This window comes from Chenopodium album, chromosome 24, assembly GCF_948465745.1.
Source record: "Chenopodium album chromosome 24, dcCheAlbu1.1, whole genome shotgun sequence".
Classification (NCBI taxonomy): Eukaryota; Viridiplantae; Streptophyta; class Magnoliopsida; order Caryophyllales; family Amaranthaceae; genus Chenopodium; species Chenopodium album.
The window spans coordinates 9,349,119-9,363,448 of record NC_137857.1 but is presented as its reverse complement, the minus strand read 5'-3'; the positions used below and the strand labels follow the sequence as shown (position 1 = coordinate 9,363,448).

At 32.8% G+C, this 14,330-nt stretch overlaps 1 protein-coding gene across 1 annotated transcript; it reads right to left on the bottom strand.

Annotated features, from left to right (window-relative positions):
* Positions 1-6,482: 6,482 nt before the first annotated feature.
* On the bottom strand, positions 6,483-9,965 carry LOC145612514 (desmethyl-deoxy-podophyllotoxin synthase-like). The gene is made up of 3 exons (XM_081667867.1): positions 9,415-9,965; positions 7,628-7,964; positions 6,483-7,097 (listed from the first exon to the last, which is right to left on the bottom strand). The coding sequence occupies exons 1-3, from the start codon at positions 9,963-9,965 to the stop codon at positions 6,483-6,485; spliced, it is 1,503 nt and encodes a 500-aa protein (XP_081523993.1).
* Positions 9,966-14,330: the final 4,365 nt, after the last annotated feature.

Here is a 14,330-nt window from a genome sequence, read left to right as displayed (position 1 = left end):
AAACAACGGTCGACGTTTGACACGTGCCCCACTTCATTTTACTTTATTTCAATTTTTCCCGCCCATCACTATGTCCAATAAAAGCAAGCTTCATACTTAAGTAAATATCGAATTTCACGGGCAAATCGGAGATTTTAAATCTCATCTTTTATTTGTACTGAGCAAAGCAATGCACTATCGGTACTTTGCTCACTTTGGGGGCAAATCAGAGATTTTAAATCTCATCTTTTATTTGTACTGAGCAAAGCACTATCGGTATTATGCTCACTTTGGGGGCAAATCGGAGATTTTAAATCTCATCTTTTATTTGTACTGAGCAAAGCACTATCGGTACTTTGCTCACTTTGGGGGCAAATCGGAGATTTTAATCTTTTATTTGAAAGTGCGAACGTCGACCTCTGTCAACGTCCCCACTTGGGGGGCTAGTTGTACGGGATAATACCTACAACCTAGCTCTTTGGCCGTTAAATGGCTTAAATGTTACTAATTAGCCAGCAATTAGCAAACCAGCTTAACATCCACAATGGCCGGTTTCTCGGCCACGTGGAGAGCAGCTTAAAACCACGCAGGCACCTGCCACCTATAAGGTCGGTGCGTCACCTATAAGGTCGGTGTGCCACCTATAAGGATTGATGGCACCTGCTTGGTTATTCCCCTATATATATCCAGGCACATTTTCATAATTAAGGTACAATCTCTCTCTCTCTCTACACCCTTTCTCTCTCTTCATATTCTCTTCCTCAGATCACTAACTTTAGCATCGGAGCGGTTATTCCCGGATAACCCCCCGGGCTAGATCATCTGTGCTGATTGTGCAGGTATCAAATTGGACGGTAAACCTTTACTCAACCCCAAGACATCACGGTATCGGAGCTCACCCGGAACATGTACAATTTTAAAGATTAGTGGACAAATAAGGTCAAAGTTTAATTTAATCAGATTAGAATTATGCAATTTAAACCAATATCGAAAGAAATCCCTAGTGGGCCAAACAAAACCCCTTCTGAACGGTGTCTATCCTGGCTGGGCTCATATTAGCGGAGGGAAAGGTAGGGAAACCCACCCAAAGTCCCAATTCCCAAAGTGCCTAGTAGCATTAAATTATTTATTACGAAACTCTATCTCCACTCTATGATAATTGACACAGTCAAATTTAACATATAGTTACCAATACACTAGTTTGACCTTATATATAAGTAACTAATTTTTCTATTCATGTGATGCATTTGTTACACATTATACTAATATCATTATTTTTAAACAATAACTAAAAACATCTAATAAGTTAAGAAAAAAGATGGTCTAATATGTTAAAAAAGGTGAAAATACAAGTTCATCTTCATGATAAACAAAACAGTGTTTATCTAGTGGCATTTTTGTAATTAAATAAAAATACTTTTGTCAAATATCGACCCCACTAATGTTAATACAGAAATGTTATGCTGACTGAGATTTATATTGACTTATATACGGAATTGCCACTAGATAAACATTTTTTGTTTATCATGAAGATGAATTAGGGCTTCCTCATTGAATTGAAAAGTTTGAATGAACTGAAATACGAGTAATAAATAAATATAAATTTGACTATCATTTATTAATTGTATATTTGTATGATAATTATTATCAATTAGAGTATAAATCATTAAAGATAAATTATTTTGAGCATAATTAACGGACAAGGTGCCTATTTTGAGTAATAATTGACAAATTTTCTTAATCAAATAATGGTTAAATGTTGAAAAATACTCTATTACTCAATATTTATGAATCATTTTTTTTACTTATTTTATAAGTACATGTGAAAATAAATGCATTGAAAAGGGTTTAATACATGTTTGAGTTAACCAATTATAAAATTTGGAGATAGATGAACCAAAATTTACCTGGACAAAAGAATTCTGAGCATAACTGAGCTCCCCATCACCTTTATTCATATGAAGAAATTCATTAATTCCCATTTTTTTCCCCCTAATATCTAGCTTCTCCTCCTTTTTCTTTCCTTTCTGAAATCTCCACTATAAAATTGATATTCCTATTATGGCCAAAAAAAAAAAAAAAAAAAAAAAAAAAAAGCTATTTAAGCAATTGAGTCTTCACTTATTAAGCTTTTTGTATATTTATTTTTGCACATGGGCCGGTGTTAAGACTTAAGATAACTAGGTTAGGTCCCGTGCCATGCACGGTAACTTGCAATAACTACGAATTAATTAACAATATATTTAATTATAAAAAATAAATTTGACTAAGTTATCGATTCGTAAAATAGATTTATTATGAAAGCCTATTATTAGCGAAATACGATATTTTAAAATACATATGTAAGTATACTTATATATATTTCACCAACAATTTATATAATTTTCTTTTTGTTTACCAAATGAATATCTTAACAATATGTATTTAACCCATAAATAGGTTTCTTTTTTGGACACTATTACTCATTCTTTCTTACATAGTTTTTTTTTTTCTGAATAATCAATCGACTTAAAACATTTTTTCATATTTTTCTTGGCAAGCTAATCATACATAATTAAATACTAAATCTTTTTTTTTAAAAAAATCCTTGTTTTATTAATAGTAAAGTAGTACGTAACACTACATATGTCACAAGTTATGTTAAATTTTTTTTTTTTCTTATGTTTATGGTATTAATATATTTGGAAGGATATATTAAATCTTTTCTAACATTTTATTTATGCTTAAGATTTGTTTCCTAATTTGATTTTTTTTTTTTAAAAAAAAAAAAAACTAAGAGACACACCAGGAAATGACACGTGTCATTGTTGGTGTGTCTTTTAGTATATAGTTATTGATAAATATTGTAAGTTCATGAGAATAATTATCTAGTAGCCTTGCAATACGCATGAATTATACATTATTTATAAATTGTCAAATTACAATAATGGTAGATCATGTAGCATGCAATTTTAATAAATAAAGAACTTATTAATTAAGAAATTGATCTAGTAGTCGTCATTATTGTCATAAAATTATGAATTATCTCTAAGTATTTATTGTTAGTTGTTTTTGCTAGTCAAAATGTCATCCCTCAAAACAAAAAAAACAAAAAAAAAAAAAAAAAAAAAAAAAAAAAAAAAAAAAAAAATCAAATCATGCATGCTATTTAATTATTAGTCATATTGTAAAAATTTTACAGTAGTCTTTTTGAATTATAGGCTTCCCAAACAATACTTTCCAAAAAAATAAAAAGGCTTCCCAAACAACACATGTATGTTTCATATTAAAAAAAAGACAAGACTATAAGAGTAAGAGAGTTAAAAAATTCATAAGACTAAAAAGGTACCTTTTCACGCCATAATGAAAGTGGACCCTCTATATTTTGGGACTTCTTCTCTTCACCTGAAACAAAGAGACCTGGTCTGATTTTAGTAAGGTCTCTGATATGATTTTTAATTATCTGATCTGGTCTTATATGATTTAATAACTTGACTAAACTTTGACCTTATCATAATTCTAATCTATAAAGAAAACATTGTCAAAATGGATCTTGTTACATTTGTCTCATTATAAACTTTTCAAATATGTAATTTTCATAATTTTTAATAATACGCGATATATAACAATAAGTAAATGATAATTAAAAGTTCTAATCTGGTCTAATCTGAATTTATTAAGAAATAAGTAATAAGTACATGAAATAAGTTGAAGTGAACATATCCTAGGTGATGGTGCGACCCATACATATATTTTACTCTTTCTCCTCTTTTTTTTTTTTTTTTTTTTTTTTTTTTTTTTTTTTTTCTACATCACAATCTATCTCGCCTTTTTTTTTCTCCAAAACTTCAACACAATCTTCAATTAGCCATCATCAATTGCTTGCTAACATGTAGACATTATGGGGCCAGCTAACAAATTTTTGAATGAAATCTATTAAGTGGTGGTGAAATCCATATTTTTTGTTTTTTTTTTGTATTAAAATAAATCTTTTATTTTTTTGGGTGTTAAAAATATTTTCGATCTTTTTGTGGTATTAAAAGTTAAAATTTCATTTCTTATTATTGTTATTGTTATTGTTATTGTTATTGTTATTGTTATTGTTATTGTTATTGTTATTGTTATTGTTATTATTATTATTATTATTATTATTATTATTATTATTATTATATCAAAAAAACCTACAAAGTCAATCAATTTACAAGAAATTAGTGGGAAGCCAAGATACAATCCGGGCCCCCACCCCTCTAGCTATAGCAAACCCAATCCTACTGAAAATGTGAGCAACTGCACGAGCACCAATATCCTGAGTCTTAGCGAACACCTGTACCCGCTTCAGCAGCGTAATAGCAGCCTTCTCTAATTCTCCCAACGAAGAAAAGGAGAAAGGAAGAAAACCATAGCCAATAGGGGGCCCTGCAACGCGTCCCATACTTGTCCCGCTTCCGCTGAGCCGCCGCCGACACAACACGACCAGGAACGAAGTCAGACATCCCCGATTGTGTCAAAGGTGAAGACCCTTCAAGTCAACACATACATCAAGGCCTCTATCCAAGGAATAAAGCAGCACATCTACCTTCGTGAAATATATATCTGCCAATCTTTCCATGAGTCTAGGGGCAGCGATCTCACTAGGGTTACTCATAAGGTCAGTCTCCAAAGTCCTGTTAAAAAGACTAAGAACACCATCGAAGGCCGTTCCCGGACCAACAATACCAGAATTACAAAGAAGCGTAGCTTGAAGACCTGAAGACTGGAGACGCGACGCAAGGAAAGCATAATGTCGAACATCACCCGCCGAATAGACACCCAAACCACCATAAGCAAAAGGTAAGGTGGCAAGCCACCATTGCCAATCACCAAAACCAGGCCCCCACTCCTCTCGAAAATAGATAAAGTTATACAACCTATAGAATATTAGTGAGAAGCCGAGATACAATCTTGGCCCCCACTCCTCTAGGTATAGAAAAGCATATCCTAGTAAGAATGTGAGCAGCAGCATGAGCCTCAATGTCCAGAGTCATCGAGAACTTTTGAACCCGCTTTCGCAACAACCTCCTTGTCTAATTCCTCAAGGGAAGAAAAGGAGAAGGGAAGGAATCCATATCCAATTGCGCGACAACTAGATTCATATTTGACACGCTTCCGATGAGCTGCATCAGCCGTAATCCGTCTAGGAACAAAGTCAGATAGCCCAGATTGTATCAACGGAGAACACCCTGTCAAATCATCATAGAGATCACGACCACGATGACACAATCCAAGGAATAAAGTAACACATCTACAGGTCTAAGGGCCCCGTCGTTCCCTCCAGACAACCCAATGTCAACCTCAGCTCCTTTCTCACCAAAATCCCAACCTATAGGAAACATCAACAAGGGTATCCCGAACAACATTATGCCGATGTTTAATACCCACAATACCAGTACACGACACCGCGTGATCACCAAAAATATCCCCAGTAAAAACCCTTGAACAAGCAAAGCACGACGTTGAGACATTGAACAATGGAACACCCAACCGGTAGCACAACACACATCGGTAGGTAAGTCTTTGCATTCATCGCCTGACCTAACCCTGAAATAGAAATCGCCCGAAGCCAAGTAGAAATGTGATCTCCCTGCTGCAATTTCCACAATGCTGATTGCCGAGGAGATAAAGAAAAGGTGGATTCTGCAGAAGCGATAACCTTTATGAAATATATGTCTACCAATTTCTTCATGAGTTTTGGGGCAACGACCTCACTAAGATAACTCAAATTTCTTCTTCTTCTTCTTCTTCTTCTTCTTCTTCTTCTTCTTCTTCTTCTTCTTCTTCTTCTTCTTCTTCTTCTTCTTCTTCTTCTTCTTCTTCATTATTATTATTATTATTATTATTATTATTATTATTATTATTATTATTATTGTATAAAATCGTGCGTTAAAAAAAATACATGTACATAAGGAATTATTTCCCTCTGTTACTTGCAATACACACCTTTTCACATCATTCAAGAAAAATGGGCCTCATATAACTTTATACACTTAAAATAGGGGTGACCGGGTGAGAGATTAGGAGTGTAATTTAGTGGGCCATGAACTTTAAATAAGGTAATAGTCAACTTTCCAAAAAAAAAAAAAAAAAAACCTTTCAGTTTAGTATGTTACAACTTACAAGTATTGTGATATTTCTATTTTAAGGAAGTGTTTTAAATATTTAAAAACGAAGGAAGTAGTATATATCACCACGAGTGAAGTCATCTTTCAATTGTACGAAGGCCCATGTATTCCCTGTGCTATTCGACTTGCACTCTACTTTCATTTGAGAGTGGTCTTGAACAACACACACCCGTCTTTTAAATTAGATAATTTCAACCTAGTTTCTATGAAATAATATCGACTCTGACTTATAATCGATATATAGTCAACAAAAGAAATAAATTAAAACACATACAATGTTTCCCTATATATATAACCATACTTTTGTTCAATACAAGAAAAATCACATTTCAATAAAGCAAAGAAGAAAAATTAAGTTACTCAAGATTAGTAAGACCAAGAAATTGGAATTACATGCAAATCATTTTTCCTTCGCATTGTTATGCCAAAAGAATCATCCATATCTAAAATTTCAGGATTTCCATCACCAAGAGGTAATTTCCAATCGAAGTGGTAGAGTAACATGGCTAATGGGAGCTCAACATTAGCTATACCAAGTGCCACACCAGGGCACTTTCTTCTCCCTGCACCAAATGGAAGTAGCTCGAAATCATTTACTTTGTAATCTAAAGAACTATCTTGAAATCTTTCGGGATTAAACTTTTCAGGTTCCGACCAATATTTAGGATCTCTTCCTATAGCCCATGCATTGATAATTACTCGAGTTTTGATAGGTATATCATAAGATTGGATTTGGCATCTTTCAACGGATTCTCTAGGAACCAAGAGAGGAAGTGGGGGATGGAGACGTAGGGTTTCTTTGATCACTTGTTTCAAGTATGTGAGCTTGTGTAACTTTGTCTCATTAACTATAACCTCTCCTTGATATACTCGTCGTACCTCAGCTTGTGCCTTCTCCATTGCTTTTGGATTTTTTAGCAATTCAGACATTGTCCATTCCATTACAGTTGATGATGTCTCACTTCCGGCACCAAAAAGCTCCTACAAGCACAAGCAAATCGTGAATATCATATATCACCATTAGTCAAATTATAATGCTAGCTAAGCTAATGACTTAATTTTAAATAACCAATCAAAGGATTTCAATTGTGGTTACACCCTAAGGTGGTGTTTCAATATCTATGTTCTCTTCTCCAGTTGAAATGTCCAATTTCCAAATAAGCAAAACAAAATGAAAATAAGTTACATTAGTTGGTAACTTTCTTCATTTCAATGAAAGTAGATGGGCTTTGCTTGAGCCTTGATCAACACAAGTTTTGTATTTAGACGGGTCATTTGGTTAGTAAAAGCCTTTGCAGAAGAAAGAAAAGTGATAGAATATAAAACAAACTCCTAGGCTTCAACCATCAGTTTAAACTTTTGGTTGAGATGGTCCGTTAACATGGTATCAATTGTCTGTTTGACATATAAGCACTGAGTATGAGATGTCATATGTGATATGTCTAGTACCATGTAAAATTTTTAGCATATGTGCATGATATGTATATATGAATGGAGTTGTGGCAACTTACCAATGCAACCGCCTTAATGTTATCTGTTCTCAGGCAGAAATCATGAGAAGTTTTGACACTATCCTTATGAAAGTTGAGTAGAACATCGATTAAGTCTTCCTCTTTTTTACCCTGATTGTTTTTCTTATTAGACTTGTGTTCTTCAATTATAGGATCAAGTAATTCATTTGATTCCTGAACAAGGTCCTTGAATTTCTTCTTCATCCCACTTATCGTATGAAGAAAATCGATTGACGGGTAGACGTCTGCAATGGAGAAACCTGAGGCAATCTTTGTAAAAGCTGCTGATAGAGCTTGAAATTTTTCTTGCTCTTTGCCTTTCTTATTGAAGGCTATCCTGATGTATTAGACCATTAATTCAATACATACTTATTAAAATTTTGAATTACTTTTACACATTAGGAATTCTAAATTATACATGAACAAGTTCGATCTTTAAGATACTCCATGGCCTAATCAACATTTACAGAGTACATACATAATATTCTTAAGTGCACAAAAAATCTTGTATTAGTTAAAATGAAAATTCCACTCACTCAATGTTTTAAAATGATCAAGTTCTATAAAATGAGACATCATCACATTCATATTAATATAAAGGAAATTTTGTGTAGAACTACCCTAAAGATAGGGTTATTTGTGAACAATTACCCATTTTTTTTTTATTTGTGTAGAACTACCCACAAGTTTGAAAACGTTTGGGTAGCACTACCCATGAACATTTTCCGTCCAATTAAGACGTTATCGGAGCCTACTTTTTCACTTTTTCCACCCAATTAACTCTCCGAGTTTGTTTAAAGGTTTCAATTCACCTTAATTAACCTAACTAGGGTTTTAATTAGAATTCATTTTAGGGTTCATGAGTGTAAAATTATTTGGGGATTTTGATTTCTAAGGTTTGGGGGTTTAATTGAATTGGGGTTTTTGCTTATTTTAGCATTAATTGGCCATTGTAATTGATAAAAGTGAAAAATTGGGCCAACACAACATTTTAATTGGACGGAGAACGTTAGTGGGTAGTGCTACCCAAACGTTTCCAAACTTACGGGTAGTTCTAAACAAATAAAAAAATGGGTAGTTGTTCACAAATGACCCTATCTTTAGGGTAGTTTTACACAAATTTTCCTAATATAAAATTTTCAAATTTTATACTTATTTTAATTACTAAATTAAAGAAATTTAACCATAAAATTAGCATAAATAAAAAATAATTACGATAAGAACGATCTTATCTAATTTGATTATTTCTAAAATAAACAAATGTCAATCATTTGAGATAAGTTAATTCGAAGTGAGGTTGACCCGATACTACCCAAAGTAACCCAGCCCTACTTTTTCTTGCTCGAAGTAACTCGAGACAATCTATGTTAATCTGTATAAATTGTCTCAAACTGACCCAATACCTGAAGTGACCTGAACTAGACCCGAAGTGACCACACTCAAAATTACATGTACCTAAAATTACCAATTTGAATTGACTTGAGTATACAAATCGAAGATAGCCGAAACCAAACCAGACCGATCTTTTTTATATTTTTGTTTATTTTGCAAAGTGTAAGTAGATACTACGTAATTGTACCTAATTAATTTAATTGTATAACCGACTTAATTGTTTACTTGACTCAAAATAATCTGATCCGAACAACCAGATCGTGAGGCTACAATCTTAGATTATAGACACAATCCTTGTGTCGAAGTATAACTTTACCGACTAAATTAGCTGGCATAAGGTCAAACATACTGCATAGCAAAGTTTAAAAAGCAAAAGTAAATTAAACCCAAGTTACCTAGATGTAATGTCAAAAGTGAGCGCAAAGAATTTCTGGCTAAGATTAACCACAGACCCTGCCTCCGACCTTAGCAACTCTACAAGCTCCGCAACCTCCTCCTCCCTTATAACCCGAAACGACTCGACCCGCTTCATCGTAAACAGCTCGAGCACCGAGATCTTCCGCACCTGCCGCCAATACTCACCGTACGGGGCTAATCCAATGTCCGAACAATCATAGAAAAGCTCTTTCCCAGCCATAAGAGTTGGCCTACTACAAAACACAGCATCATGAGTCTTCATCACCTCCTTTGCCATGTCAGCCGATGACACGACAACGGTAGGAACTTCTCCGAGTCGGAGGTGCATTATAGGCCCATACACCGTCGCCAGCTCTGTGAGGCGACGGTGTGGGAGGGTGTTTCCCCATGCTAGTTGGTGTAGGTTGCCAATCAAGGGTAACTTTGTTGGTCCTGGTGGTAAATTTTTTGGTGGATGTTTTTTCAAAAGATTGAATACTATAACGAGAGATAATATGAAGAGTACTAAGTGTAACCAAGAAACCTCCATTTTTAGCTTATCTTACTTTGATTGATCTGTAAATATTATAGGAATACTTAGATGCAACTACAATAATCTTTTTAATTTTTAATATTCGTCCAGTAATGCATTATTTTCACAACGGTGGTTGCTAGATATAAGTATAAATGCATTTAATGCTTCTGAATTTGTATTACATTAATGCCATATTGCCATGTATTATTGCACTATTGCTTTTTTTTTTTTGAAATAATTATTGCACTATTGCTAATTTACTATTTATGTGTCAATTCCGAGGTGCGACCGTAAGCTTGTTGTCGTGTTGCTACAGCGAACTTATTGTTGTATATTTGGCCGTATCACGCTATATTTTTTTGGAAAAATACACTTTAATAATCTCAATTATGGGCGATCTACTTCTAATAATTTCGCAATTAAAAAAATTCTGAAAATCACATATTAATAAAATACACATTATTACGAATCTAACAAGACCCCACTTGATATATTTTTTCCGTATAGATTATCGTATATTTAATGTCAAAGTTTGGTCAAATCTGACATTCAGATTATATCAAATCAGACCAGACCAGACCAGATCAGATCAGACCAGATGAGACCAGTTTTGATAAGCAAATATAAGGCGAACTAAACGGGGCCTTTTGATTGAATTTTAACAGGTAGTAATATTTAGAAGTTATTTTTATTGAATTATATTTGGTATTTTTGTCAATTTGTAATTAGTTTACACTTTAGCTACTTTCATTAGAAGTCTTTTGGGGTTATTTTCGATTGTGAATAAACTGTGAGTTGCTCCCAAAGTCCCACTTTTGTATCAAGTAATTCATAGTATATACTTTGACAATTAATATTAATTAAACCTTCTGTGCAAAGACTTCAAGTATAAATTTATAGAGACTAAGGACCGTAATATGAATATTTGGGACATAGAGAAGCTAAGGGCTAACCAATATTAATGTCATAGTGTTTTTTTAATCAATATATTATTTGATATAATATGATAATAATTTTTTTTTATAATTAATATAGTATTCCATTTTACTAAATTTCTTAATTTTACAGTGAAAAATATTTTAAATGATATATTACACAAAGAGTAAAATTTATTTCTTATATACAAGTATGCATAATATATACGTAGCTAATTTTATAAGAAAAAATATGTCAAGTTCAGAGGAGCAAATTAAATAGATAATCGTGCACGCATTGCGTGCGCCTCTAACCTTGTAATTAAATAAAATGCAACTCTACTCCTTCTTCCTCCATCTTTACTTCTTCTTCTTCCTATTTTTTCTTAATTAGTTTTTTGTTTCATTCTATACAGAATCTTTTTTTTTTTAATATGATCTCTTTTATTTATTTCTCGATTTCAGTTCATTCTTTTTTTTTTTTTCAAATTCTCATTTTCTCTCTCCTTTGTTCTTTGATTTTTTTCCCATAAATTTTTTCCATTGATTTTTTTGCAGTTAACGTGATGGTAATTGTCGATATTTCTGAAGAGATCAATTCAGGTTAGTTATTATGAATTCATTGGGATCAATATTAATTTTTTTTTTATTTTGAGATGAATTTGTGGATGAAATTATTGTTTTAATAATATCAATTGAATTCATTGAAACTAATCTGATCGATTTCAATCGTAATCCATTATGATCGATTAATTGATATTTTGTATTGTGCTCATTTATTTGATCGATTTATTTAGTAAAAAAAATCGAACATCGCAAATTTTGAATATTTAGTAGAAAAATATGAACAATTGCAAATTTTGAACATTTTGTAAAAAAATCCGAACTGAACAACGAAAATTTTGAACATTTAGTAAAAATATCTGAACAATCGCAATGTAACACCTATACTTTTGAACATTTAGTAAAAAAAATCGAGCAATTGCAAATTTTGAACATTTAGTAAAAAAATCTGAACTGAACATAAATTTTTTTGAACATTTAGTAAAAATATTTGAACAATCACAATGTGCCACGCCTATACTTTTGAACATTTAGTACAAAAAATCTGAACGATTGCAAATTTTGAACATTTGGTAAAAAAATCCGAACTGAACATCGAAAATTTTGAACATTTAGTAAAAATATCTCAATAATCGCAATGTACCACGCCCTATAATTTTGAACATTTAGTTAAAAAATCTGAGCGATTGCAAATTTTGAACATTTAGTAAAAAAATCTGAACTGAACATCGAAAATTTTGAACATTTAGTAAAAATATCTTAACAATCGCAATGTACCACGCCTATACTTTTGAACATTTAGTAAAAAAATTTGATCGACTGTAAATTTTGAACATTTAGTAAAAAATATATATGAGCAATTGTAATATACCACGCCTTTACTTTTTAACATTTAGTAAAAAAAAATTTGAACAATTGCAAATTTTGAACGTTTGGTAAAAAAGCCGAAAATAGCAAAATTTGAACATTTAGATACATCATCCAATTTTTTCTTCTGTTCAAATAATTTAGGGTTTTAATTCATCATCTAATTTCAAAATTCAACAATTATATAGGGTTTATTTTACTTACAGTTCATCTTCATCATTACTTGTTGAAGAATTTCTCGAGTGTCTAAGAAAATGTAAGTATTGTTCAAAAATTCGAGAGTGTTTACAAAAATTTAAATAATTTTACCAAATTACAACAACTTTGAAGGAAATCAATCAACGAATTTGAAGAAAGCTAAAGAAATTTTAAGTTGTTTAAATATTTAATTACCTTTCTTGACCTTTTCTTGTGTTTTCTTCCATGGTGATTCATCAATGTAGAGGAGAGAGATAAGTAGTGGAGTGTTTGAAAAATGAAATGAAAGTAATAAATGAAATCTATTGCATAGGAGATAGAAATGTATGTATAGCGAAATTACAAAAAGAAAGAAACTGAAGAAATTGAGAGTGTTTGGGCCGCGTGAGTTGAAGTTTGTAGTATATATGGGCCGCGTGAGAGGGTCTACAATAGACTTAGGCCCTGTTCTGTTCACCTTAAAAAAAATAATATTAAGTAAAAATAATTTTAGTTCAGTAAAAATAAGTTCAGTTCAGTAAAAATAATTTCAGTTCAGTAAAAATAAGTTCAGTTTAGTAAAATTCAGTTTTTTTAAAGAAGAATTATAATAGAAAATCAGTAAAAATAATTTCAGTTCAGCAAAAATAATTTCAATTCAGTAAAATTAATTTAAGTCCAGTAAAAATAATTTAAGTTCAGCAAAAATAATTTCAGTTCAGTGAACTTAATTTCAGTTCAGCAAAATTAAGGTGAAGAGAATGGGGCCTTATTGAGACTTAGATAACTGGTTTATGGGCCTACATTATACATGTCCATATCTTATGATAAACTCTTGGGCCCAACTACCCATTGATTTGGCAGATTTTGGTTGGGAAAAGCCCAAGTTAGAGGCCCAAGTTGATAGAACCTTATTCTTTGAATACCGGCGGCAAAGAGCAGCATTCATTCTCTCTGTAATAAGCATAGGAACCCCTTCAATAACCTCCTGGATTAGACCATCTTGAATATCATCATCATCATCCGTTGAGAAGCTTTATACTGAAAATTCTTGGTATTACGGTCACTGTATACACCTAAAAATGCCTCTCCAAAACCAAACCCGATAATGAACAACCTTTCACCGCCATTATTGGTCAGGTTGAGTATTTAATCCCAGAAGTGCTTAAAATTCATATTCAATCAAATTCAATTCATCAAATAGTCAATGGATCAGTCCTAATGTTTAGTTAAAGCATAGTTCCTTTTTATTTTGTCCCAAACCTTTTTTTTGTATTCATTTCACATTATTTATTATTTTAGCCCAATTAATAAATAATAAGCCAGAAATGGCCCGAAATTATGAATCGGCACTTAAAAAGGTTGAATGTAATTAGGGAAAAATTGTATTTAGAGGGAAAAAGGGACACAGGGTCTACCGTGTCACGGCAAACTGTAGCGCGTCACAGGGCATAGTGCCGCGCCACGGTACAATTCCCCGTGACGCGGTGCTAGTGCAGTGGCACGGGACAGTCACGTGTCCTTTCCGCAAAAACCCTTCATGCGTTTTCACCTCCCGTAGGTCAAATACTGCCCGCGTCACTCTAGAATATCCCGCGTCATACAAAAGTCTGCCATGTCACGGTAGGTTTTTTTAGGGTTTTTATCCTTTTTTTAGGGTTTCGCGTGTTCCCCTACTCATTATCCTATAAATACCCCCTCATTTCTGATGTACGGGGCATCAATTAATTCTCTCATTCTCTCTTCTATGCTCAAGCCTAAACACTAGCCTACCCTATTCTTTCAAAATACCTTCCTTAAGCACTCCAAGGAGTCCGTACTTTACCCGAGGTTCAGTCCTTAAACCAAGGCGTGAAAG

What these genes read in the sequence shown, in the direction of transcription:
- LOC145612514 (XM_081667867.1), bottom strand. Translation starts at nt 9,965, where the DNA reads ATGGAGGTTTCTTGGTTACACTTAGTACTCTTCATATTATCTCTCGTT. An exon ending in ACTTTTGACATTACATCTAG is followed by an intron (nt 7,965 to 9,414) that starts GTAACTTGGGTT and finishes CTAATACATCAG; the next exon opens with GATAGCCTTCAATAAGAAAG. An exon ending in ACATTAAGGCGGTTGCATTG is followed by an intron (nt 7,098 to 7,627) that starts GTAAGTTGCCAC and finishes TTGTGCTTGTAG; the next exon opens with GAGCTTTTTGGTGCCGGAAG.